This window comes from Talpa occidentalis, unplaced genomic scaffold, assembly GCF_014898055.3.
Source record: "Talpa occidentalis isolate TD23 unplaced genomic scaffold, MPIMG_talOcc4v2.1 talOcc4.2, whole genome shotgun sequence".
NCBI classification, from domain to species: Eukaryota; Metazoa; Chordata; class Mammalia; order Eulipotyphla; family Talpidae; genus Talpa; species Talpa occidentalis.
The window spans coordinates 135,856,061-135,883,364 of record NW_023602073.1 but is presented as its reverse complement, the minus strand read 5'-3'; the positions used below and the strand labels follow the sequence as shown (position 1 = coordinate 135,883,364).

Here is a 27,304-nt window from a genome sequence, read left to right as displayed (position 1 = left end):
AAATAAGTCACAAATGTCTCAAAATATGAAATGATACAAATATCGACAATGAAGTCTATCAATAATGAAGTCTTCATTTTAGCCAACATGAAAAGAAACAAGGTTCTGTTTTCCATTGGGTTTTAAATATCAGATTAGATTTGAATGTATGTCAAATTAGTGGGTGATCACCACCATCTTTTTACTTTCCTCCAAAAGTTCTGTGAGCTGCTTGGCAGGGTTTTATAGAATATAGTGTCCTCCTCATATTGACAGCTGGCTGATTTTAGGAAGAATACTAGGGTTGTTATGAGAGTTTTTACTAATAAAGGAAGCATTTATAATGAGTTTGGCTCTCAGGAAGGTGCCATTTTTTAATCATCCTGTGGAAATAAGTCTGTATTCAGTTGGGCCCTGGCACTGGTGAGGGTAATTTGGGTAGATCTCTTTTTCCTCATTTGGTTCTCTTACATGTGGTAGGGCTTGTGGGACTGTCAGTGTTAAATCAGCGGTGCCCTGAGATACTCATGTATTTTGTAAATATTTTCTAATTCCACCAATGTCATTTTAAAAGCAAGTATATGTACTTAGCATCTAAAATTTGTTCAGTAGTTATTATCTTAAGACATATATTTTGTTTATAAGTATAAGACCATCAAATTCTCAAAAAGAAGATTGAATAACCATTTCAATCTTAAAAAAGGTCCTTCTATGAAAGTATTGGGAGTAGTGTTTGATGCTAGTTATTTGATACCACTGTTATTTAGGATGTTATTATTTAATACTCACTTGACTTTTGCCACCACTCAAGTAATGATTAATTTCCTGAGGTAAAGGTTTTTTTCTAAGATTACTGTTTTTCTACGCAAAAGATTCTAGATTGACAACCCTGGATACTGTGGGCCTTTATTCATCTGCAGAGCAAGCCTGCCTGTTTGCCAATCCCACCCAGCTGCTATCCTGAGGAGACCTCTATGGAGGTCTGTAGAGAGGCTGCTTCTGTGCCTTTCCTTTTGGGCCCGCCTGAGGAAATGATTTAACTGGGTGCCAAATTTATTTGAGTGGGGTTGTGGAGCGTGGCCAAAGAAGTGGGCACACTTCTAGAAAAATGGCAACTCTTCCATGTAATATCATTTTCTTTTCTTTTGCTCAGTTTCTTTCATTCCCTTATCCCTGAAATAGCCATGCAAAAAGCAGTATCTTTTCAACACCCCTCTGAAAATGTGCTGAGCCTGCTAAGTCTACGCTTGTCTGCACTCCCCAAAGACTCCCATGGGCTGGAGCTCCCTCCACCAGAAACCCCAAAGTCATATCCTCCAGCAAAATAGCTTACTCTTTCTGTAGCCCTCACAGGCATTAGGGGAAATGTTAAATGTGAAGCTGTGTTTGAAATACCTCTCCTTTGTCGGTGATGGCTGCCAAAAATGACTTTACATGTGTTTTGTTACCATAAAAAGAAATCTCCGAGAAAGGGATGATAACTGGCTGTTTTCTTTTCACAAGAATCTATTCTATGAAATGAAATTTCATAGATTTTCATTTCCAATTTGGCATCTTCAAACATATCAGTTGATGGGGAACACTGGAGATCTACCTTTAACATATAATTGGAGAGGATGGAAAATAAAATGAACCTACACAATCAGAGAGAAATAATATAGCTATAATTAAGCACATTACTGTAGATCTTTATAGCTCTAAATAGATCTGTAGCAAGAAAGTTAAGCTGGAATTGCAGATACATTCAATCAATAGTATGTTTGATGGCTTATAATAATCTTATGAAGTCCAAGGAGTCCCTGTCAATAAGCTTCTTCATATGTGTAGGTAATCAAACAGAATCTCAGGAATTTACACCATTGTGGAGTTAGAAGGCTGAGTAAAATTCTCACCTAACAAAAAAAAAAAGACAAATGTCATTATCAAACGTGGCTTAAACTTCAGATGCCTTGTAGTGTTTCCACTATTTCTTGACATAAGTATACATTGAGGTATACATTGAAGAGAGCAGCAAAGAGACTTTTCAACACTCCCAAATCCCACTTTTTCTTAAAGAGACAAGCATGTCATGTCCAGTAACAGATTGCTGTGAAAAGAATTCATAATACGGACTTTTTAATTTTCCAAGAGGAAGCAACTGTAGACACAAGATTAGTGAAAAGATTCCACAATTTCACAGTTCATGAGTATGAGCGCCTGAAGGACTGATTTTTCCTCTCTCTGTCTTTCTCTGTATGTCTCAGAAACTCTAAGAAAGGAAAGTGTTTTTATGGCTGGCACTTAGTTGAAATCTCTTCAAGGAGAGAGTACTAGATGCTCAAATGATTTTAAAATCTAAGGTAAAATGTTCCTGTGAAATAGGAATGATTTCCAGTTCCCTAATAATATTCTTAAGTCTTTCATTGACGTGAAAAGGTAGAGATACTGCAGCTCAGAGATGTGTAGACTGAGGCAGCTCAGTACAGCTGGGACTTCCAGCTCAAATACAGAGTTCTTCCTGTTTTTCCTGAACAAGCAGACATAGGGAGCTTGACATGGGTGTCATCTAGTTTCATAATAAAACAGTGAGACATCTTAGGTAGGCTTGTCTTAGAAATTTAAAAGGAAGAAATTTTCTACAAAAGTTAGTTGCATAATTAAGTCAATGGGTTTGAATTTTTAACCATTTCTGGATAATAAATGCTCTTGGCATATTGGATGTTACTGTATTAATATCAGCAAAATTTTTATTTTTTAATAAAATAGTAAATATGATTTTTTATGATTAGCCCTCTCCTAAAAATCAAACCCAGCAACAATTAACAAACTGTTCTAGATAACTTTTATTCTATTAAAACTCTGCCTTTGAACTTTATGTAAACCTCTTGCCTTCATCTTCTGGACTATCCTTCAAAAGTGAGATATTATTTTCTTTTTTTGAATTTCATTTGGCACATCTTTTTTAATGATATGTCTGTAGTGAATAGGAATTTTCTGTGTTGTTTTGGGTGTAACAGCTGTAATTTTTTACTGTAAGCCATCAAACTAAATCTGATTTAAATGTTAAATGAAAATGTTCTGTTCTACTTAGCTATTAAATATATTATCCCTGTTTTTAATAAAAACTTTATGTACTTGCTTAACTGAAAATCTTTGTTTTTAGGAAAATTACATAATCTGTGTAAACTAACAAATGGGAAGTGACCATATGCTTAATTTTCACTTGTGGGGTTCTTAAGTTTCCTGAAAAATAATGCTTTTTAGAGAACAAAGTAAAACAGTTGTCATGAGAATTAATCATGTTCTTCTGAGGAAATGTCCTCATTAATACTTTCATATACAGATTTTGAATATTTTGTAAATTATGCACTTGGTTGATTTCTACGATATAGTATTTTGGGGCCTTTTTCTGTAATGCTGCCCTACAAACTCATATATTTTCCCAGAATCATGAAAAATTCAAGCATTAGAATTATTGAAATCAGGTGAAAATGGAGGAAGCATTACTAAAGACATATTATTTTTAAGTTGTGATAAAACTTAACATGGAGCTGGGGGTGGGGGCTCCTTGGAAGTGGGAAGGTGAGACCCCCTTAGGCTTGGAAGTCATCCAAACCTGGAATTGACTCTTGTTTCTGATACTGAACCTCCCTAATGGCTATTATGAGAAGGAACTGTTGATTATAGATGTCTTCTACAAATCTTTGAGGGCTACTTCTCACCCAAAGATTTATTATCATTTTATAGGAATTTCCATGTTCTTTTCCCCTTTCAAAATGGCATTCTATATCAGTGAGCAAATGGGACATGAAAGTAAAACCAATACCTGAGTTTTAGTATGGGAAATTATAGTACGTTTGCACGGTGGCATCTTTGTTCCTTTTTTTCCCCTAATTAATCAATATTTTCTTTAAAAGATAAAGATGCTCATGTTAAGAAAAAACAAAAACCAAAGATTACCAAAAGTCATAAGGTGGAAGATACACATGTCTTCCCTTGTCCCTTCCTCTGACTGTTATTCCACTTATGTGGTTTGACTAGTATTAAAAACTGTTTGCCATCCTTGCAGAGGTCTTCTGTTTATTGCTTTTTTCTCTTTTATACAAGTAGAACTATAAAATACATCCTAGGGTGCAATAAGTTTTTTTTTTTTTTTCATATTCATTGTTACTCTCTTCTGGACAAGGTTCTATATCAGTACTTCTTATACTTCATTTCTTTTCATGACCGAGTTTTCTGATCAAGCTGGAATTTATTTAAACAACCCTTTCACACATATCTTTGAGCATTTGTGCAGGTATATCTGTAAGGATGTTTCCAGCAATGGAATTTCTGGGCCAAAGGATTTGCACTTTATTACTGTGATAAGCACTGTCACATTGCCTATCATGGAAACATCTCAGTTTTCATTGTAATTGATGTAATTGAGCATTGAAATTCACAGAATTCTCTAGGTACCACACTGGCCATTCTCTTATGAAAACTGAGTATACAATTAAGATTGCAACCTTTCTAAGTTATCAAGTATTCTTGATCCACTTACACTTAGCTGGAGGACTCCTCCATGTTACTATCATGCAAATTTCCATGAAAGGTAATTTATTCTTTTACATTTCCAAACCTATAGAAACCCAAAGACCCTCTACTCTCACTTTTTAATCTAATGAGTTAGAATCAGACTTACTGTGTCAAAAATCAAAGATATTTTGATATATTAATCTTATATCTTACAATATATTACTGTGGATTTTATAACGCTTTTCCTTTTGAGTTATTTTGGATATAGAATCAACATAAGGGTTACTGTGTTGGTATATTATATTCAAAATAGTTGCTTTTGAGGGGGGCACAAAGTATTATGAGCCTTATATATAGTGAACTTTTAAATTGACATTTGTACACAGTGATATTGGTCATTTAATGGAACAATATTTCCTAACTGCATTTATTTTCTACCCAGGAAGCATCAAGACAATCATGCCCATGAGAACTCTATACCATGCAGGTAATTATGACATTTTTATTTGTCCCCAAAATGTTTTTGTTTTCTATATTATGAAGATGTTATAGTTGTTTTATTTAGATGTACTTTTCAGTTTTCCCCAAAGTTCTGTAACAATCTTTGATTATTATAGCCTTATCTAGATCTATCAATCATTCCTTTTAAACTCTAAAATAGATCTGCATTTTAGACCAACATTATATATAATAGGCATAACAGTTTCTATGAATGTGTTGCTTCATACATTGATAAACATTGCATAATGTATTTTTGCACTAATCTATGCACTATATCTCTAGAGAGAAATGTAGGACACTGATAAAGGTTGGTTAGAAATGACTATACATTTATTTTAATGAAGACTTAAAAATCTTAAGTTTTTATAGATAATATCTACCAAAATTTTTCCTTTGAATAATGTTCTAACCAAAATTAAGGAGTATTTAAAAGGATGACCAAAATTTAAGCATCAAAGAGATTTATGCTATGACTTAATACTCAGCTTGAATTAACACCTTTAATTATGAAATTAATGTAACAGTTCTAAATAGAATTCCTTGAAGTAAAAATCATTTTGAATTTACATAATTTCAGGCACACTATTTAGGAGTGGGTTTGGTTTCTTACTTGATAACTGTTATGACAATCTCATTGTGTTTCCTTTTCTTTCAGATGATTTTATCTTAGTGAAACTGGCAATTGAACTTTGCTCTAGTTGATGGGCAAAATTTCTCCTAGACTATTCATCATCCCAATTTCATCCCAGTTGAAAATATTCAGATGTCATAAGAAATCTTTATAGATTTGCACTTAGCTTTTGGAGAGACATTTCTACCATGGAGAGAACTGTGTTATAGCCCTGGTCGCAGGTCATGACCATCTAATGCCCACAGACTCCGGGTGGGTGTGGAAGGTTCCAAAGAGAAGGAGCACTCAGCAAGTTTGCAGACCTCCTGGAACATGGAAGCAAGCAAGTTTTAAAAAGCACAGCTTTGAAGACACTCCATGAATCTGCAGGGCTTGCAAGCGAAGTAGCACTTAAGACCTTGTGTAACAAAATGGACAGTGGAGACACAGCTCTAGGACAAAAAGCTACCTCAAGGTCTGGAGAAACGGATAAAGGTAGATGGAGGCAGGAACAATCAGCTGTTATTAAGATGAGCACTTTTGGCAGTCAAGAAGGACAGCGGCCGCCACAAATAGATCCTGAGCAAATCGGAAACACGGTATCAGCACAACTCTTTGGTTCGGGGAAGCTGACCTCACCCAGCGAAGTGGCACAGCAGGTCACAGAGAAGCAATACCCACCGCACCGCCCCACTCCCTATTCATGCCAACATTCACTCTCCTTCCCTCAGCATTCATTGCCACAGGGGGTCATGCACAGCAACAAGCCACACCAGAGCCTCGAAGGCCCTCCGTGGCTTTTCCCTGGCCCGTTGCCATCTGTTGCCTCTGAGGACTTATTTTCTTTTCCTATCCCTGGCCACAGTGGTGGTTATCCCAGAAAAAAGATTTCAAGTCTGAACCCTGCTTATAGCCAATACTCCCAGAAAAGTATTGAACAGTCAGAAGATGCTCACAAGAAAGAGCACAAACCCAAAAAGCCCGGCAAGTACATTTGCCCTTACTGCAGCAGGGCGTGTGCCAAACCAAGCGTACTGAAAAAACACATCCGGTCCCACACTGGTGAGCGGCCATATCCATGTATACCTTGTGGTTTCTCTTTCAAGACAAAGAGCAATCTGTACAAGCACAGGAAGTCGCATGCCCATGCAATTAAGGCAGGATTAGTCCCTTTCACAGAGTCAGCTGTGTCTAAATTGGACCTTGAGGCCGGTTTTATTGATGTAGAAGCAGAAATCCATTCAGATGGTGAACAGAGTACAGACACAGATGAGGAGAGTTCTTTATTTGTGGAGGCCTCTGACAAAATGAGTCCTGGCCCACCAATCCCCCTTGAGATCGCCAGCAGAGGTGGCTATCACGGGTCATTGGAAGAATCATTTGGTGGTCCGATGAAGGTGCCCATTTTGATCATCCCTAAAAGCGGGATTCCTTTACCGAATGACAGCTCTCAATATATTGGCCCTGACATGCTACCAAATCCGTCTTTAAATACTAAGGCTGATGACTCTCACACAGTTAAACAGAGACTTGCACTAAGACTGTCAGAGAAAAAAGGACAAGATTCTGAGCCATCTCTAAACCTTCTGAGCCCGCACAGTAAAGGAAGCACTGACTCTGGTTACTTTTCTCGCTCAGAAAGTGCAGAGCAGCAGATCAGTCCTCCAAACACAAATGCAAAGTCTTATGAAGAAATCATCTTTGGCAAATATTGCCGGCTCAGTCCGAGAAATACACTCAGTGTCACCACCACCAGTCAGGAGCGCACCACAATGGGCAGGAAGAGCATGATGGAATCATTACCTCACGTGAACACCAGGCTAGACGTCAAGATATTTGAAGATCCCGTTTCACAGCTGATCCCAAATAAGGGAGAAATAGACCCCAGTCAAACAGGCATGCTGAAATCCACTAAATTCAACAATGAGTCAAGACAACCCCAGATTATTCCATCATCTGTCAGGAATGAAGGAAAACTGTATCCCACAAATTTCCAAGGCAGTAACCCAGTGCTCTTAGAAGCTCCTGTAGACTCTTCACCCCTTATTAGGAGCAACTCCATGCCAACTTCTTCAGCAACTAATTTAAGCATTCCTCCTTCTTTGAGAGGAAGTCACTCATTTGATGAAAGGATGACTGGTTCAGATGACGTGTTCTACCCGGGGACTGTTGGCATACCCCCTCAGCGCATGTTGAGAAGACAAGCGGCATTTGAGCTGCCTTCGGTACAGGAGGGGCACGTGGAGGCAGAACACCATGGCAGGATATCAAAGAATACTGCAGGTTCATCCTTGAAGGAAAAGAAACTGATTCCTGGTGACAGGGTTGGGTATGACTATGACGTTGGCCGGAAACCCTTTAAGAAGTGGGAAGACTCTGACACACCAAAGCAAAGCTACAGGGACATCTCCTGCTTAAGTTCATTAAAACATGGTGGAGAATATTTTATGGATCCCTCTGCACCACTGCAGGGAGTGCCGACCCTGTTCGGAACTACGTGTGAAAACAGAAAACGCCGGAAAGAAAAGAGTGTAGGGGACGAGGAGGACACCCCAATGATCTGCAGCAGTGTTGTCAGCACCCCCATGGGAATGGTGACTTCAGATTATGACCCCAAATTGCAGGTGCAGGAAGGAGTAAGAAGTGGATTCCCCGTGGCTGGATATGAGAATCCTTCTCATGGCCACTTGGAGCGTTTCGAGCCATGTCGACCTCAGTTGCAATCGGGAAGTCTGTCCCTTGGGTCCGAGGAGTCAACCTCTGCCACTGATTCAGACAAGATGTCAGACCTAGGGGGCAGGAAACCCCCCGGGAATGTGATTTCCGTGATTCAGCACACAAACTCGCTGAGTCGACCCAATTCATTTGAAAGGTCTGAGTCTGCTGAACTCATGGCTGGCGCACAAGACAAAGCCTCTTCACCATCTGAGACCTGCGATAGTGAGATCTCAGAAGCCCCCGTGAGTCCAGAGTGGGCACAAGCGGGGGAGAGTACAGAGAGTGGGGGGAAACCCTCTCCTTCACAGCAGATCCAGCAGCCGTCTTACCACACGCAGCCCAGGCTGGTTCGCCAGCACAACATTCAGGTTCCTGAGATTCGAGTGACCGAGGAGCCTGACAAACCAGAGAAGGAGAAAGAAGCCCAGAATAAAGAACCAGAAAAGCCAGTGGAGGAATTCCAGTGGCCCCAGAGAAGTGAGACTCTCTCCCAGCTCCCAGCTGAGAAATTGCCACCCAAAAAGAAGCGTCTGCGACTTGCAGATATGGAGCACTCTTCAGGGGAATCCAGCTTTGAGTCCACGGGCACCGGTCTGTCTCGCAGCCCCAGTCAAGAGAGCAACTTGTCCCATAGCTCCAGTTTTTCGATGTCTTTTGAAAGAGAAGAAACCATAAAGCTTGCTGCACCTCCCAAGCAGGATGAGTTTGGAAAGCATTCAGAATTTTTAACTGTCCCTGCTGGTTCATACTCCCTGTCAGTCCCTGGCCACCATCACCAAAAAGAGATGCGACGCTGCTCGTCTGAACAGATGCCTTGTCCTCACCCAACTGAAGTCCCAGAAATTCGGAGCAAATCTTTCGATTATGGGAACCTGTCTCATGCTCCAATGGCAGGGGCACCCGCGTCCACGTTGTCCCCATCACGGGAGAGGAAGAAGTGCTTTCTGGTGCGGCAGGCATCCTTCAGCGGCTCTCCGGAGATCGCCCAGGGGGATGCCGGGGCAGATCTGAGTGTAAAGCAGGAGCAGATGGAGCACCTGCATGCTGGCCTCAGGCCCGCATGGCACCATACCCCATGCCCCCTGCTTCCTCCTCTCCAGGCAGAGGACCCAGGGAAGCAGGTCGTGGGTCCTTGTACCCAGCTGAGTGCAGGGGCACTCCCCTTGGCTCCACAACAGATCACGCACATGGACAGTCAGGAGTCACTGAGAAATCCCTTGATACAGCCCACATCTTATATTCCAAGCAAGCACCTGTCTGAACAGCCACACTTATTTCCACATCAAGAGTCCATCCCATTTTCTCCAATCCAGAACGCCTTGTTTCCGTTCCAATACCCCACTGTCTGCATGGTTCATTTGCCAGCTCAGCAGCCTCCCTGGTGGCAGGCTCATTTCCCCCATCCCCTTGCTCAGCACCCTCAGAAGAGCTATGGCAAGCCTTCTTTCCAGGCAGAAATTCATCCTACCTATCCCTTAGAGCACATTGCAGAGCACACTGGAAAGAAATCCACTGAGTATGCACACACAAAAGAGCAAACTTACCCGTGTTATTCAGGAACTTCAGGGCTACTCCCAAAGAACCTGCTTCCAAAGTTTCCATCGAACCAGAGCACCATGTCAACTGACACTCCCTCCGAGCAGGTTCTTCAAGGAGATTTTGCCTCAGCCAACACTGGGTCTTTACAGTCCTTACCAGGAACAGTGGTTCCGGTTCGGATCCAGACCCATGTACCGTCCTATGGGAGTGTCATGTACACGAGCATTTCTCAGATTCTTGGGCAGAACAGCCCTGCCATCGTCATATGCAAAGTAGATGAGAATGTGACCCAGAGAACGCTGGTGACCAACGCAGCCATGCAAGGGATCGGGTTCAACATCGCCCAGGTTTTGGGGCAGCAGGCAGGCTTGGAAAAATACCCTATCTGGAAAGTACCTCAGACCCTCCCCTTAGACTTGGAATCCTCCATCCCCTTGTGTTTACCTTCCACCTCTGACAGTGTCGCCACCCTGGGAGGTAGCAAACGGATGCTCTCTCCAGCCAGCAGCTTAGAGCTCTTCATGGAAACAAAGCAGCAGAAAAGGGTCAAAGAAGAAAAGATGTATGGGCAGATTGTGGAGGAGCTCAGCGCGGTGGAGCTGACCAACTCAGATATCAAAAAGGATCTCTCCCGCCCACAGAAGCCCCAGCTGGTTCGACAAGGCTGTGCTTCTGAGCCAAAGGATGGCTCGCAGTCGGGGTCATCTTCCTTTTCTTCGCTGTCCCCCTCCTCGTCTCAAGACCACCCATCAGCCAGCACGCCCTTGAGGGAGCCATACCAACCTGGCTCCAGGGCACCGCTTCTGGGGCAGAAGTCCAGCGGGCCCTCTGAGAGCAAAGAGTCCTCAGATGAGTTGGATATTGACGAGACAGCATCTGATATGAGCATGAGCCCACAGAGTTCCTCATTGCCGCTGGGCGATGGTCAGCTGGAAGAGCAGAGAAAGGTCCAGAAGCTGCCTGTTGGCATGCTGGTGCACATGGCCTCAGGCCCAAGTGGGAAAGTGGCAAACTCAACTCTTCTTTTCACGGATATGGCAGATTTCCAGCAGATTCTTCAATTCCCCAGTCTGCGGACAACAACTACTGTGAGTTGGTGCTTCTTGAATTATACAAAACCCAATTATGTGCAACAGGCCACCTTCAAATCCTCGGTTTATGCTTCATGGTGCATTAGTTCCTGTAACCCAAATCCATCAGGATTGAACACCAAAACCACTCTGGCTCTCCTGAGGTCCAAGCAAAAAATCACTGCAGAAATTTATACTTTGGCTGCTATGCACAGGCCTGGAGCCGGCAAGCTTACATCATCAAGTGCTTGGAAGCAGTTTGCTCAGGTAACTGATGTTGTTTCTGAAAGTGTTCTGGGATGTGGATTTGATTGCTGAGCCAAATACACAGTGAGGGACAGGCAGGCACCTTAGAAAATACAAGCAAAATGAACTTGGGGAACTTGGGGGAGTCCTCTGCCTTGCTCACGGGGGAGAGAAACTGCTTCCTGTGAACTTCATTCTGAGGATCTGGGGAAAATCCCAAACACAGGGTATTTCATCCAGGTGCCATGATGTTCCAGGACAGACACCAATTCCCCTGTGTCCTTTTCCCTTCTAACCCGTGTCAGTGACCTTACATATTGACTTCTTTTGAGGTGAGGTGCTCAGGAAATGGAGAATGGGACTTAGGACAGGGAGTGGATGCTGAAGGAAAGAAAGTTCTGGCAGGAGACCTGTACAGTGTCTGAACTAAATTTTGCAAACTTCAGAGGGCTTGCTCTTATTTTTTTTTAAAGATTTATTTATTCATTACATACAAGAACTGGAGTACAGACCAGACATGTGGGAGGGTGGAGGATTCACTAGAGATAGAGCAGGGAACAGAACAGGCAGATTGACTGAAATACACTGCTGAGGGGAGCAGTGGGCGAGACAGGAGAGGTCTGCCGCGCCATGTGGGTATCTCTCTGGCCAGCCGGGATCGAATCTGCACTGCAGAGGCTGTGGACAGCTTCCCAGCGCTGCACTCAACCGCCTGCGCCACCAGAGAGGCCCCTGAGGGCTTGCTCTTATTGACAAGACTCTCTTATTGACAAGACTTTTTACCACAATTTATCTTTTCTTTCTTTCTCTCAAAATTCATTTTCTCAAGTGATTAGGTGGTTTGTTCCTGCATGAGCAATGAATGCCTTATACCTAAAATTATAAAAATAGTAACAAAGGATACTTTGGAATTTATGCTAAATTATAAAAGAAGTGAGGATTTAAGAATATTTTTTATTTATTTCATTTACAATTTCCCTTCAATCTTTTTTGAGAATATTTGCTTAATTGAGGTTGCAATAGCTGCAACATTAGAATATACAATATTTTTAAAGTTCTTACTGGTATTGCACATGTAGATGCTAATGGAGTATTTTTAAAGAACAAAATATTGAATGTATTCTGTAGAAACTGTCATTCTTTTCTGACTGTCCTTTTTGCCCCTTATTTTATGTAATCAGTGCATGGTTTTTTTTTAGCATGGAGTTTAATTTTCAGCATGTGTCTTAGAGAAAACATGAAATGATTTTCTCTTTCTGTCCTACAGATGAAACCTGATGCATCCTTTTTGTTTGGCAGCAAACTAGAGAGGAAACTAGTAGGAAATATCTTAAAGGAAAGAGGAAAAGGAGATATTCATGGAGATAAAGATATTGGATCCAAACAAGCTGAGCCAATTCGAATTAAAATCTTTGAAGGAGGGTAAGGAAACATAAGTGCAAATATAAAGTATTCAATTATAAGTCAGAATAAATGCTCTTGAATGTCTGCATGGAAAAAACAGTATCTGCTCTGGTTGGAAGTGAGAAGTGAATTCCTCTTCTATTCATTTTCTGAAGACTGGCTAGTAGTAGATATTGAGTGTGTGCCCTAGTCTTCGTGTCTTGCTTTTAATGAAAATGTCTCTGTTATATATGGTTTGAGTCTCTGCTTTAAATGCTCATGCCTCTAATTTAGTGTGATATCAACTAAATTGGTGGACTCTATGTCATCAAAGTATGTTCATTCTTTAATAATATTATAATGGACATTTGTTGTGCTATTAATGGACATACTTTTACTCCAAGCTTACAAAAATGCAGTCATGTACACTCATGTATATTGCTAGAAACTCCTAAATTAATTTGTTTGTTTTATTGCTTTTATTATTACCCAAACTCCAGACTTGGGATTTCATCAGTTCCATCAATGTCCTCTTCCTGTTCCAGGATGCAAGCCAGGGCACATTTGCATTCAATTGACATCATCCCCCGAACTTCCTCTCATCTGTGATTGTTTCTCTGTCTTTAGCATTTAGGGGGAAAATAAAAAGAATTCTGAGTTGTGCAAACTTATGTGATAAGGTTCATTGATTTTGTTATCTTAATAAGAAAAAATACACGTATGTGTAATGTATAATTTTTGATTTTGACAGAAACATATCTTCGATCTACATTCGGATAGAAAAAGTCCAGACTTTTGTTTTTAAAATTAAAAAAAATTTAAAGTACATTAACCATAGCTGGGGCCTTATGAGATAATTAGCCTTATCTCTACAGCAGGCCTATTTTATAAAGATTTCCATGAGCATGAATGTATTCTAATTATATTTGAAGGACAGAATAGAGTTATCTGTTTGACTATTGAAGGGTCAGTATCTAGTCATATGAACTACTGACTTCTCACATAGTTTGAAGATGGATTACTAACGGTGATTCCCACTTAGATTTGGCCCCATTGGGATAGATGCCTAGTATTTTTGTCACTAAAACTACTCTTGTATGTAGTGATGAAGTCATCTCAGGATTTTTTGACAACCCTTATCTTTTAAAACAAACCAGAGAAATGAAGATTTTATCTTTCCTCAGAGACTGAGAGGTCCCCGTCAGTGAATCAAGCCCCTCACAGTCAGCAGTCTTCTTCATAGTGTGCACTTGTACTAGATTAGCAAGACTATCACAATTACTGTGTGGTATGGGGAACCCATCTCCTCTAGCAAAGGATACAAGTGAAAAGGCATATGTGAACGTTTTGTGCACATTTAGTCTGTGTTCTGATGATCCTGTGGGATTGTGACCACATTTCATTTCCTCTTTTCAGTGCCTCATGTTATGGGCTATGTCCTGTCATTTCTTAATCTATGTCCCAACTTCTACCTGGGGCTGACCAGGGGTTCATACCAAGCAATGTGTTACCACCTCTTGTTGTTTTGGTCACTGCAAAGAGACAACTTCAAAAAAAAGGGTATTATTGGCCAAATTCTTAAATGCATGTGTTCCTTTTATTTAATCTAATTGATATGAATAGTAATTCCATTAAACATATCTTTATTATTTTTTCAAAATCCATATCAAGTAGACTCATGGGTCTGTAAACTGTTGAATGGTAAATATTTTATTTGTACAATTTTTTTCCAACTAATAGATATATTTTATACAAAATTCTGGAAGCAAGTTAGTCAGCTAAGACATTATAAATAAAATTATATTATTTGAAAATAAAATGCATTTCCCATCAAACGTGATGATGGGCCTCAGTAAGCTTACAGTATCCTTCTCTGAAGAAATCTAGCTTTCTATAAAATATTTATTTTATTTCTCCATTCCTTGAGCTATTTCCTCTAGTTAAGGACAGAATAATGAAATTAAAAGGTGAAAGATACTTGACATTTTTAGGTTATTTTCTACTATATTACAAAAGACACTGTGATATACAAGATAAAGTTCAAAATAGTTTGAAGAAAAACTGACATTGGAAATTCTTATAAAAATGGGAAAAGACTTAAAGGAGCAAAAAGCATGCAAAATTTTTTGATACTACTTAATTCTCACCTGGATTGGTGCTGGCCAAAAAGTCAATAATGTTAAATTTAAATAGCATCCATAGCTTAGTTGGTATTTAAATGCATGCATGGATTTTCTCTCTTAGAAATTCTCAGTGAATTGGACAAGTAAAGTAGAGCTTGTTTTTATTCTTGATGCTGGATTAGCTAGTACAAAATGGAGAAGTCTGCAATGCGCTTAGAATCTAAAAAAACCTGTAAACTTAGTACCTTTAAGTCAGTTCACAGTGAATGATGGTATTTTGTATATTAGTTTACCCTTTGAAAGGAATACCTTTTCTTACTCTCAAAAGGAATGTCTGTCCAAGAATGATATTAGGCCCATAATTCTAGCTTGGCTGTGATTTAAGAGATCATGATATTTGTCCATTCTTCTGTAGAATGCTACTGTACTCTGTGATAGATTAGGTTTCACTGTAATCTAAACAAAATGTGATGGTTGAGCACTGGATCAGTTTCTCCCTTGATTATCCCAGTGAATACCTAAAGCTTTGTTCATCTAACTGATTTGATTAAACTAAATAACCTCAGACATCCTTTCAAACCTCTCGATTAAATTCTTTTGGAAACAAATGCAGATTTTATTGGAAAAATAGAATCTCTCGTTTTCGTTATATAACAGTACCTTCCAGACTCTGCTTTAGTACAGACTCATGGTCCTTGGGAAGAGCAGATCAAATATGTAGACAACAGTTGGTGAGCTCAGTTCAGCCTGTGTAAGCTGGAAATGGCTGAGACATTCTCACGCCAGCATTGTAAAAATAGAGTGGAAACTTGCAATGGAGAATTCTATTATCAGTTATATTTATTTTAGCAAATTTGGAGGGGTATATGTGTTGTACATGCACATTGTGGATGAGGAATGTAACAAATGATGCTTGATGGTTTGAGTAAGGTGGAATAACTTGTTGGATGTTTCTGATTGAGGTTGTACTAGAGTCCAAAAGTATTGAGGTGTGGCTCTGTAACTCTTTAAGGCTTACATAAGCCCATTTGAATGTCTACACTGAGTCCCTGTGTTTACACTACATGGAAGAGACAGTTCCATTTTGGACTCTATGTAGAAAAAATTACATTTTTGTTTACCATGCCAAACTTGTTATCTAATTTTTTCAGGCATCTGCTGCATAAATTTCATCAGCTTCGTAGAACGAAAGTTGGATAATTGTTTGTAAAAGACCCTCATAAAAATTTGCCATACCAGTGATTAGCTTTTGGTTTGATATATAACATGCAAAAGTATTTGAAAACACACTGGGATCCTTTTTTAAAACAGGTATAAATCAAACGAAGATTATGTATATGTCAGAGGACGGGGACGTGGAAAGTACATTTGCGAAGAATGTGGGATTCGCTGTAAGAAGCCAAGCATGCTCAAAAAGCATATCCGTACCCATACTGATGTCCGGCCTTACGTGTGCAAGTTGTGTAACTTTGCCTTCAAAACGAAAGGTACGGGTCTGGCTTTTTTGAAGAAAAAATTTTTATGGCTACTTTGAATCCTGAATACCATTTCCTTACTTTCTTCGACACTACATAATATTGTTTGTGACAGTGCGACACCACTGCATGTATTTTCTCCCTCATGTAAGTGATTAAAGGATGTACATGAGACAGCAAGGCTCCTTTTATGACTTAAGTAAGGGCTGTAAATGTAGGTCCAGGCCAACTGTCTCCAAAGGAAGTGGCTAAGAATTTCCTGGAGAGCTATTACATTATGTTGGAAATGTTACATGGTCTAGAAAATCTTTGCACGAGTCCTGAAATTCTGCAGGGAGAGAATCCATGCATTGGCATTAGAGAAGCCGAGCAGAAGCTGGGAAGAAAACATGTGCTGTGGTCAGTTTCAAGATCATAAATAATGTAGAGACCCACAGACTCCCAGGTGGGTCCCACCGTGCACACTTGCATTAATTATGCATAGAAGTTTGATAGCCTGTGCTCTGTGTATTTATCAACACAGAGACAATTTCTTACTCTCAGGCCACAATTGTTAATCTCAAAACTAAGAAACGACACTCTGTTTTTTTTTTTTTTTTAATCTGTTTTGAACCTTAAGATGTATATTAAAATATTTTGCAGAAGAAAGTTGCTTTGATAATTTTATCATTTTATAAAATTTTATAAAATGAACATGTTCATAATGCGGTATTCTAAGAATACAAAACAGTAATGAATTAGAGGTGATTTGTTCTTTGTAGAAGTACCTTTTACTGCTATACCAATGGATTCTCTAGACAATATACCCCCTTACTTACCTCATATCTGCTTTAAATTTGCAGAACAAGGAACCTGTTTCACTACTCATCAAGAAAAATAAGTATCAAATAAAATAATCGTTGGTAGAGAAATGTGTCTCTCTTTGCTTATAACCCAAATCCTAAGTTACCTTTTTTAGTTTGTCAGAAGTATAAATGTATAGCCTCTCAGCAAGTCCTGTTTCTTCTTTATTAAAAAGATATTTATATTACAGGCATGCCGCCTTCTTTGAGGCCAGGAAAAGAGGGGATAAAGGGAGTGTCATTAGCATTTCAAAAGAGATAACCTTAATGTCTTTTAAATATCATCCACTTTTGCACAATCAAGCTTTTTATATAAACCCTCACTGAGAGAGACTCCCCAGGAGTTGAGAAAATATAAACGTTGGTTTTAGGAAATACTGAAAATCTGTCAATCATGAAAACTGATCTATCTTAATTGGGTATGAGTCAGCTGTAGATTTAGCTGTGTGAAACACTGGGTGAGAGACATCACATTGCTAGATTTTTTTTTTTTTTTTCCTGATCAAATGAATTGGACTGTGAACCATCGTCCTGGAGTTTTAGCAGGATATGATTTATTCTTGGTCATTACTGGAGTTTCCTTGCCATCATTTGGGAGTGTACAGATGTCTCAGAATCTTAAAAAGAGTAAATCATCCTGGGAAATCCTGTGCCTGTTGTCAAACTATGTCATCTGAGTGCAGATCTGGCGCCTACTTGTGGGGTCAGTCCCCTCTCCATCCTTGTACCCCTCCTTTGGGACACTCCCCCTGCCATCCTGTGCCCCGCCCCCCTCGCTGTAATCCTTCGGATGTTCAAGAGTTCAATAAAGTAAAGCCAGGATGGGGTTGTTTCAGAACTAGATTTCTAACTTTAAATCTACCTTTAAAGATCAGAGCCCAAAGTCTGATCTTCCTCTTGAAACAGGTAGAGAGAAAATTGAAAAGAAACACATACTGACATCAAAATAAATCATCTTGACATGTCTAACATGACACCCATCCATATGACTTGCCCCCTGGAAGAAACTGATCAGTTTATACCTCTTTACATTTATACATTTTAGAATTCTTGGTGATTTAACTATAAAAATATGGAGATCTTCAGAAAAATTGTAGATATGATTTTTTGATAAGTAAGAACAGAACAATAGGGTTCAAAATATTTCCATGTTCAGAGTTATCAAAATAGCATATAAAATTCATAGGTATATAAGATGTATTAAGTAAAAAATAAAGCAATACAAATAGAATAATAAATAATAGTGTCCCAGTGTAGAATTATATATCATGTATTACATTAAAAGTAATAATCACCCCTGCAAAGGGATTAGACTATTTCAGAAAGCAAGAGTTTCCACCTCGATTCAATGAATCCACTTCTAAAAATACAGTATTGCTGATAAATTGCCAAAGCAGCATTGAAGGGCATAGATAAAACATGACCCTTTTAACTGAATTAATTCCTGGATCTTTTCCAATAAATAAATACACATGTAGGTATGTATATGTATGCGTGTGTGTGTATATATATATAATTTCATAGATCCTATGTCAAAGGTGGTTAAATCAATATTTTCCTAATATCTCATATTCCATATAGTGATTATATAAAGCTACAGAAAACACACACACATATGTATACATATAATTGTGTATAGCTATATCATCACCACAATACATACTTGACATGAAAACTTTTCTTTTTCCTTAAAGCAATAGAGTTTCAAAATAAATAACAAGAAAATATTGCTTTTCTAAAACTTTAGAAATTATTGTTGCAAAATTTGCTGACAGATACAGATAGATAGGTGCTAAATATTGAAAATAATGTTCTTATAAATAGCGAGCTAAGTATTTGTATCTTTGAATTCATTTATGGGCTGGTCCTAACATTAATCTGCATATCTTTTTTTCTCCTGACTAGTGAGATTCCTTCAAGTTGTTTTTTTATTGTTTGTTTTTTTAAAGTTTTATTTTTATTTGTTTATGCATATAAGAACTGCGGTGTAAACCAGAGTTGCAGGGTGAAGGGTCATTGAGAAGATTCACCAGAGACAGAGTGGGGAGCAGAACAGGCAGACCCACTGATTTCACTGCAGACAGGAGCAGTGAGCAAGACAGGAGAGGTCTGCTGAGCCATGTGGGTCACCTCTGTGGTCAGGGACAGAACCCATGTTGCAGTGGCTGCCAATAGCTTGATAGTGCTAAGACTTAACCCCTTGTGCCACCAGGGAGGTCCGAGATTCCTTCAAGTTTTATCTCTATCATTGCCAGATGTCTGGGGTCTGATGGGGATGGTGATTGTGTATCCCTGGTGATAGGGAGTCCAAGGAAAGCGAGTCTTTGGGGCCAAAGATACCGTATGCCCTCTCAACTGGGAAAGCCTGGGGTTCCCAGTCATGCCTGAACCCTGCTCTTTCAGTCTTTTCAGATAAAGAACACCTGAGATAAGATATAAAGAAAACAGCTCTGATGTCTTCTCCAACTAGATTTTCCCTCTTAAGTTGGAGGCAGGAGTGAGTGAATAGAGACAAAGATATGTTATCTCAAGTTAGTTCCTTTCATGTTGAATTTGGGAGCAATTATCACATTTTGGTAACCAATTTTGGGGGGTGGGGTGTGCTGTGTTTTCTAGGAAACCTAACGAAGCATATGAAATCTAAAGCACACATGAAGAAGTGCCTGGAATTGGGCGTCTCGATGACATCAGTGGACGATACAGAAACTGAGGAAGCAGGTATTTCACAGTTTAGTTGAATGGTCTCTTCACTAAGCTTTGTGGCCCAGGTGGTAAATAAGTTTAGATATTTTCAAAAACCTAATCCCATTTCACTTTATTAAAAAACTGAATATAGAAAAGAAGTCTGACACATTGAATTGCTTGAAACCAACTGAGAAGAAATAAATGCATTTCAGTTCAGATTGAGGGGGGGAAATACTTCTATCTCGAACCATAAAGGAATCTAATTGCACTTGCATTATGATGTGTATTTAAATTTTAATACTATGTGATTTAAATTTTATGAAAATTTTTGGGAAATTTGAAAAGCATTTTAATATGACATTTTTCCTATTAGGAAGAAATCTAGTAGAAAAATAATCCATCATTAACCTCAATAGAAAACCTGAGGGTCAGCCCAGCCTCCACAGATATATCACATGTACATAACCATACCTATTGAGAGAAGTCATTGCTTTTCTTTTTCTTCTGGTGTCATCATTAACATTATGTACCCATTTGTTGAGGTTTTTCTATAAGCAGAATGATGGCTGAGATAGAAGTTCCCATTCCAGAGTTCTCATTGTAGGGCAGGAGAGAACCACAGGGGTTAAGATCAGATAGATAAGAACCATTTCTGGGTCACAGAGGTAGGCGCCTGGTGATACAGGACTTACAGAAATTCAAAGATGGAATTTGCTCTGGGGTTGGCGGTTAAGGAGGACTTTTGGAAAGATGGTGCCTAAATTAGATCCTAAACTTGCTGTTTGGATCTTGATCGCTACTGTCTTTGTTAAATTGTTACAGAAACGATGGAAGATTTGCACAAAGCAGCCGAGAAGCATAGCATGTCCAGCATTTCAACTGATCATCAGTTCTCCGATGCTGAAGAATCAGATGGTGAGGATGGAGATGACAATGATGATGATGATGAAGATGATGATGACTTTGATGACCAGGGAGATTTGACACCAAAAACAAGATCAAGAAGCACCAGCCCTCAGCCTCCTAGATTCTCCTCCTTGCCTGTGAACGTTGGCGCCATACCCCATGGGGTCCCCACAGATAGTTCCCTGGGGCATTCTTCATTGATCAGCTATTTGGTTACTCTGCCAAGTATTCAGGTTACTCAGCTTATGACACCAAGTGACTCATGTGAAGACACCCAGATGACAGAATACCAGAGGTTATTCCAGAGCAAAAGTACAGACTCGGAACCAGACAAAGACAGGTTAGACATACCTAGTTGTATGGATGAAGAGTACATGCTATCTTCAGAGCCAAGCTCCTCTCCGAGAGATTTCTCTCCCTCAAGCCGCCATTCTTCACCAGGATATGATTCTTCACCCTGTCGAGATAATTCACCAAAGAGGTATCTGATACCCAAAGGCGATTTATCACCCAGAAGACATTTATCACCTAGGAGAGATCTGTCACCCATGAGACATCTTTCACCAAGAAAGGAAGCTGCATTGAGAAGAGAGATATCACAAAGAGATATTTCACCAAGAAGACATTTGTCCCCAAGGAGGCCAGTGTCACCTGGGAAAGATACTGCAGCAAGAAGAGACCTTTCTCCCAGAAGAGAGAGAAGATACATGACCACCATCAGAGCACCATCTCCCAGAAGGGCTTTATACCATAACCCACCATTGCCCATGGGGCAGTATTTGCAAGCAGAGCCAATTGTATTGGGGCCGCCTGTAAGTATAACTAGCTTTCTCTTTCTGATATATACAATGGAGCCAATTGATAACAGTCCTGTGAAATTCATTGTAACATGAAATATCACTCATTGGAGGAGTGGATTTGGTTCTGAAAATAGCAGGAATGTTTTTATTGCATGCTATTGTCAGCAATAAGACTGGGGCATTATCCCCAGGTGGTGTTGCATCAGAGCAATAGTGCATTGCCAGCTTAACAGGTGAGGGCTTCCTAAATGCTTTCCAAGTTTAACTAATTGTAGACATGAGCTGAATGAAACCTTTTCATCAATTGAGAACATGAAACGACTATATATACTGACGCTTGCAGGGACATTTAGGTGTCAGTTATATAACTCTTTGCCAGGTAAGGATTCTGATTCAGGCATTAGCCATGACTTTTAAAAACCTGAAAAACCAAATATCTTATTACCCTTCCCATAGTGAGTAGACATGGGAAACTTGTGAAGGACTGATGAGGACAGATGGGCTCATTGGCAGGTTGGTAAATCAAGAACATAGATGCTTTTGTTTCTTGTCATGAAGACCACCTCCTGCTACCAAGTACACTTGTTCAGTGAGGAGGTGGGCCCATTGAGAGTGGGAAATTGGGGAAGACAAGGAAGTATCAAAGGAGATTTCTATGGTATGTTCTCATTATATATTACAATAACAGCAGTAGTAATCATGGATTCATTTGATTATCTTCAAAGATTATTATTGTAGGTATTAAGAGTTCTTCCTCATTAACAGTTGTTTGATGAAGGAAGCATATATTTTTCTAAACCAGAATGAATGTAAGATGGATTTTTGATAGCATTCAAAAATTCATTCTCATACCATGGAATTCTCACCTTACCTAGTTTATGGGGTTCTAGTGGTTATAGGATTCTTGATGACATTATTTCTCCTGTACTTCCAGAACACATCATTTGTTTCTAGATTGAACATGGCATAGTCTGGAACAAAAGCAAAGGCCAGCCTTGGCACAGAGTAGCACAAACTCATCCCTTAGTCACTCCTGAGCCCATCTTGCTCTCTAAATAAAACTGGATATCTTGAGTTTCAGAACTGAAATGACCTTGAAGTAAATTGGAACTTTGTTTTGCATTTCCTGGTTTAATCATACTTGATAAGTTCCCATCTTTCAGATTTTAAGTTCTCTAAAAATCAAAAGAAACTGAAGTTCCCTTTAGATGATAATTCATTGAAAGAATGAATCTCAGTAGCTGAAAACTCTTGGTCTCATTACAGCCTGATAACCTCTCAGTCTAAATTGTGTTTTGCTAAAAAAAAGAATGTTAGAAAATAAGTTTTCCACAATCAGGACTGGAACTATGAAATCTGGAATTCAGGACGAAATTTTTAAGCTTTCTTAATTCATCAATTGCCAAGAGGATGTTTAGTGGGAATAGTAATATAAAAAAGGAATTAAAACACAAAAATCTTTGGTTCCCAGCTCTACATTTGAATATGCTTTGTAGCTATTTGAAATACTTAATGTTAACTACTTATCTGGTGGATAGTTTCCCTACAAGAACTGACCTAGATTTGGGACTTGAGGAAGAAGCTGGTCTTCCTCCTGGAGTGTCTCTGACAGGAATGTATCCCTATAGCCCTTGTCTTGCACCTTGATGTGCCACCACCATGTGGTCATCTCTTCTGTGGAAAGTTGTTTTCTTAAACCAGTTTTCAGGCATGTCACTCATCAACATTTAAGAAAAAAATATTGCAACTCTGCCTAGAATATCAACAGATGGCAATCACTTTACTTTCTTTTGAATTTAAAAACAGCTATCACTAGTGTTGTTTTTTTTTTTTTCCTCCCTGAACTTTTTCCTGGTAATTATCCATTATTTTCTTTTCATTCTCTCTTATGAAAAATAACCGAGCTGAAATGTGTCTCTGTACCCAGTGGAAAACACACTGCATGTTTTATCACATTGCTGTTTAAAAACAAAAGTAACTATTCACAAACCAACAGCTTCTTTCAAGGATTATAAGACAACTGAGAAATCTCTTGTCTTGAGAAATGAAAAACTGGTAAAAGGATGAGGTCGTTTTCAAGTGTTCGGAGGAAGCGAGGAGATGAAATAACCTACCCATGAAGAGCTGTGGGTCCTAATGCTGTGGGTCCTAATGCTGTGTTCTCTGTTTCCCTGTGCAGAATTTAAGAAGAGGATTATTACCTCAGGTTCCTTACTTCAGTCTCTATGGAGACCAAGAAGGTGCTTACGAACATCCAGGTTCCAGCCTTTTCCCTGAGGGTCCTAATGACTATGTCTTCAGTCATCTTCCACTCCACTCCCAGCAGCAAGTGCGCGCTCCTATCCCCATGGTGCCAGTCGGTGGAATCCAAATGGTTCACTCCATGCCGCCAGCCCTTTCCGGCTTCCATCCTCCACCCACTTTGCCTCTGCCAATGGAGGGCTCTGAGGAGAAGAAGGGCGTTTCAGGGGAGCCCTATGTCAGTTCTAAGCAGCATGAGAAGCGACCGCCTCACGCCTTGCAGTCATCTGGTCCGCCTAGCTCACCCTCCTCTCCCCGGCTATTGATGAAGCAGAGCACTTCGGAAGACAGCCTAAATGCCACCGAGAGGGAGCAGGAGGAAAACATACAGACTTGCACAAAAGCCATCGCCTCTCTCCGGATTGCCACAGAAGAGGCCGCTCTGCTTGGGGCAGATCAGCCAGCACGGGTGCAGGAGGCCGGTCAGAAACCCTTGGAAAATGCACATGTTAGCATCAGACACTTTAGTGGACCTGAGCCAGGCCAGCCCTGTCCCTCAGCACCCCACCCTGACTTGCATGATGGTGAAAAGGACAATTTTGGTTCATCACAGACTGCATTAGCGCACTCTGCGTTTTACAGCAAGAGTTGTGTAGATGACAAACCGCCGGGCTTTCACGGCAGCAAAGAATTCCCTTCAAGCACAGAGGAAGGCAAAGACCCTTCGTCAGAAAAGAGTCAGCTTCATTGATCTAAGATGCATGGAGACTTTCATTTCCACATTTTCCCATTTTGTTTTTGTTTTTCTAGAAATAGAAGTAATCGAGTTTATAGCATGCCTGTCCTCAGTTACAGTAGTTTGCTATTATATATACTTTTGTTATATCAAAGAAATTAGGTAAATTAACAAGTCATCATGAGCCTGACCAAAACAAAATTTGAAATTAACCTACTGGGTCTGGTACTTTTAAAATTGTACAGATGTTTGTGCCTTTTCTTTACTTTGCTTATATTCTTATAAGCATTTTTTAGCAGTAATTTGTACATATTTTAGAATTTGTGTATCTGCTTTGTAATAAATGTAATTTCTTTCCTTTTTTGGACACTTGGATCTAAATGATGTAAAGCAAAACAAGCATCAATATATATGTGAGGTTGCACTAAAACATATTTTTATATGATTAAAACTGAACAGCTTTTATGTACAGCTCTGATTCTGTAATACTAATATTTATTTACTTTGTTTCATAAATTGTACATTTTTTCTTAATGTTGTGGATTGCTTTTCTATGTGAAGCATGGGATTTACTGTTGCATAACTAGAACAAAAATGTATATTGTAAACAAGATATTTAAACTAGAGTATCTTATTCTGCACTTATGCATTAGTTTTAAAAAAAGATAAAAGGATGTATCAGTCAGTTCTTAACTCTTGTAAATTTTTTTGTCTCTTGTTTGCTGAATTGACTATAACTTAAGTGCTGATTGTGATTTTAAACTGATAGTACCGTAAAGCATTAAAGTAAACAATGTGCTATTGTGAGTTTTTTCAAAGCTTTATAAATCAGTTATAAATAATATTAAAAGTATTTGGTCTTATGTGAACATGTTGCTCTATATACTCATCTAAAAATATGGGAAAACATTCCACCCCGTGTAAATATGTACAAGTGCATCACTGGTACAGTTTTATGTAACTAGGTTGGACACTAGGGTGCCACAGACCTATGATAGGGTGTCTTTAAAAAGTAACAAAGCACATGGGACTGTATAGAGCTTGGTTATCGGCCGGCCCGGTGGCTTGGCAGGCAGTGCTGTGCGCTGCCCCTGGAGAAGACCTGGGCTTGGAAATCTCCTTGGTTCTTGCTGCACAAGATGGTGACTGGCGAGAAGGCTACTACAGAGGGGTCACGCATGGACTCTGAGGGTCGGGTGTGGAAGCAGGGAGGGGCATGGAGATCAGCTCACCAGCCCTTCCTGTCAGCCAGTCCACATGGGAACAGGGTTGGCATCAGCTTTAGGGGAAGCCACTTTACCCTTTTGAAAAGGGGAAGAGTGTCACACTCCTGGCTATCTCAGGGGGAATGGGAAAAATAAGTTTCCAGGGGAAAAGAACTTGTGGGAGGATGATGTCTTGTATATAACAATCAGATTGGGCTTTGGTTAGTGCTGAAGGTGGACAGAGCCTCTGTAGGTCCAGAAGAACAGAAGAAGAGGAAGAGGGACAACAACACATGCGTGCATACACACACACACACACACATACACACAACACACACAATCTGGGTTATCTTTGTGCTATATAGTGGATTATAATTCTGTGAAACCAAGTTTGTATATTGAATTACATTAAGGAGTGTTCTTTAAAAAGAGAAATAAATATACAATTACATGCTTGAGGTGTCTAGTTTTTATGTGTTGTTATATAATTTTAATCTCCCAATTTTGCTTCTAAGAAATTTTGATGCTACCAACATACCATCTGTGCTTTTAATTGCTAGGCTCTGCCCATCCCAAAGTGTGCCAAGGATGAATGCTCTTAACAAGTGAAAAGGCAGTCACTGGCTTCTATATGTCATTCAGTTAGGACAGAGTGGTCACCAGTGTGAGCTTCAGAAATCACCTCCAGAACCTAACATGGACATGGGCTGAACACACCATACCTGAAAAGAGCCATGAATTTGCACACACATGTGAATTTCCACTGGGAAACCTCTTTGTTATTTTTACCAAAGTGACTGAAGGCCAAAACTGACTGAAATAAATATACCATAATATGTCCACAAATCAGATATTTTATTATAAAAGAGTAGAACCTTTTTAATAATGAAAGTAGAACCTCATTAAAGTTCAAAAATGTATCAGTATTTCCACTAGAAAAAGCTCAAATGGGTGGACTTACAACTTACCTACTTTGTTTGATGAGCCAAACCATCTATTTAAAGTATGTTTTACAAAAATGAATCAAGCCTAATAAAACTAGGCAGCCTAATGTCTGTTCTCACCAAAAAGAATCCGTGAAACATTTTATTATATAAGACAATTTGTATGTCTTATCCCTTATTGATGTGTGTGTGTGTATGTGTGAATGGTTCTAGGCCAAATTATTTCGCAGTTTCCTTCCTTCATTTGAGGTAGTTTTTTGGGATCAATGGGTTTGGAGTGAGGGGTCCTTGGGTTCACTGTAGGAAAAGTGTCACCAGAGCTCCCCTTTCAGCAGCACACAGTGAGTTTCCCAGGCGAGTGTCTCCACGAGTTGGAGACATAAGTTACATTTAAAGAACAGGTTTATTAGGAAAAGGGGACAGAAGAATGAAGGACACTTGCATAGACACAAGCATGCAGGAAGAGCTGCCCCGAAAGGGACAGGTTTGCTGAGAGAGGCCTGCATGGTTGCAGGCAGGCAGCCTTGAGGAGAGCGGCCTTCCCTGAGGGTGGTCAGTGAGGAGAAGCCCTGGCAGGTACAGGTCACAGGCAGGCAGGAAGGCTGCTGCCCCAAAGAGGGAGAGAGTTGGTGAAAAGAAGCACCTGCATAGTCACAGGTGGGCAGAGGACTGCTGCCCCATGCCAGTGCAGAGACTGCCCTGATACAGTCTTTTTCTCTTTGGGAGTGGCTCACTCCTTTGTGGAGTGTCCTGTTTGCTGCTGATTTTGGATAACAATGCAGTCTCCATCTCCGTATCTTTACT

At 39.8% G+C, this 27,304-nt stretch overlaps 1 protein-coding gene and 1 long non-coding RNA gene across 26 annotated transcripts in view; one reads left to right on the top strand and one right to left on the bottom strand.

Annotated features, from left to right (window-relative positions):
• HIVEP2 (HIVEP zinc finger 2) overlaps positions 1 to 26,012 on the top strand; it is a 186,721-nt gene extending 160,709 nt beyond the window's left edge. For all 24 annotated transcript variants that reach the window (XM_054697877.1, XM_054697886.1, XM_054697892.1 and 21 more), the window contains 7 exons: positions 4,919 to 4,963; positions 5,633 to 11,181; positions 12,428 to 12,582; positions 15,978 to 16,153; positions 19,600 to 19,701; positions 20,491 to 21,386; positions 23,554 to 26,012. In XM_054697877.1, the coding sequence (XP_054553852.1) occupies positions 6,019 to 11,181; positions 12,428 to 12,582; positions 15,978 to 16,153; positions 19,600 to 19,701; positions 20,491 to 21,386; positions 23,554 to 24,366 (7,305 nt within the window). In that variant the 5' untranslated portion in view covers positions 4,919 to 4,963; positions 5,633 to 6,018 and the 3' untranslated portion in view covers positions 24,367 to 26,012. The remainder of the gene's footprint in view (positions 1 to 4,918; positions 4,964 to 5,632; positions 11,182 to 12,427; positions 12,583 to 15,977; positions 16,154 to 19,599; positions 19,702 to 20,490; positions 21,387 to 23,553) is intronic.
• Positions 1,605 to 23,570, bottom strand: LOC119252935 (uncharacterized). Of its 2 annotated transcripts, XR_005126949.1 has the most exons (5): positions 23,489 to 23,570; positions 20,926 to 21,031; positions 13,033 to 13,164; positions 10,628 to 10,914; positions 1,605 to 1,871 (listed from the first exon to the last, which is right to left on the bottom strand). It is a non-coding gene; the product is annotated as an uncharacterized LOC119252935 (long non-coding RNA). The 2 variants fall into 2 exon arrangements; XR_005126950.1 differs by lacking the exon at positions 10,628 to 10,914 and having other exon boundaries at positions 1,609 to 1,871.
• Positions 26,013 to 27,304: the final 1,292 nt, after the last annotated feature.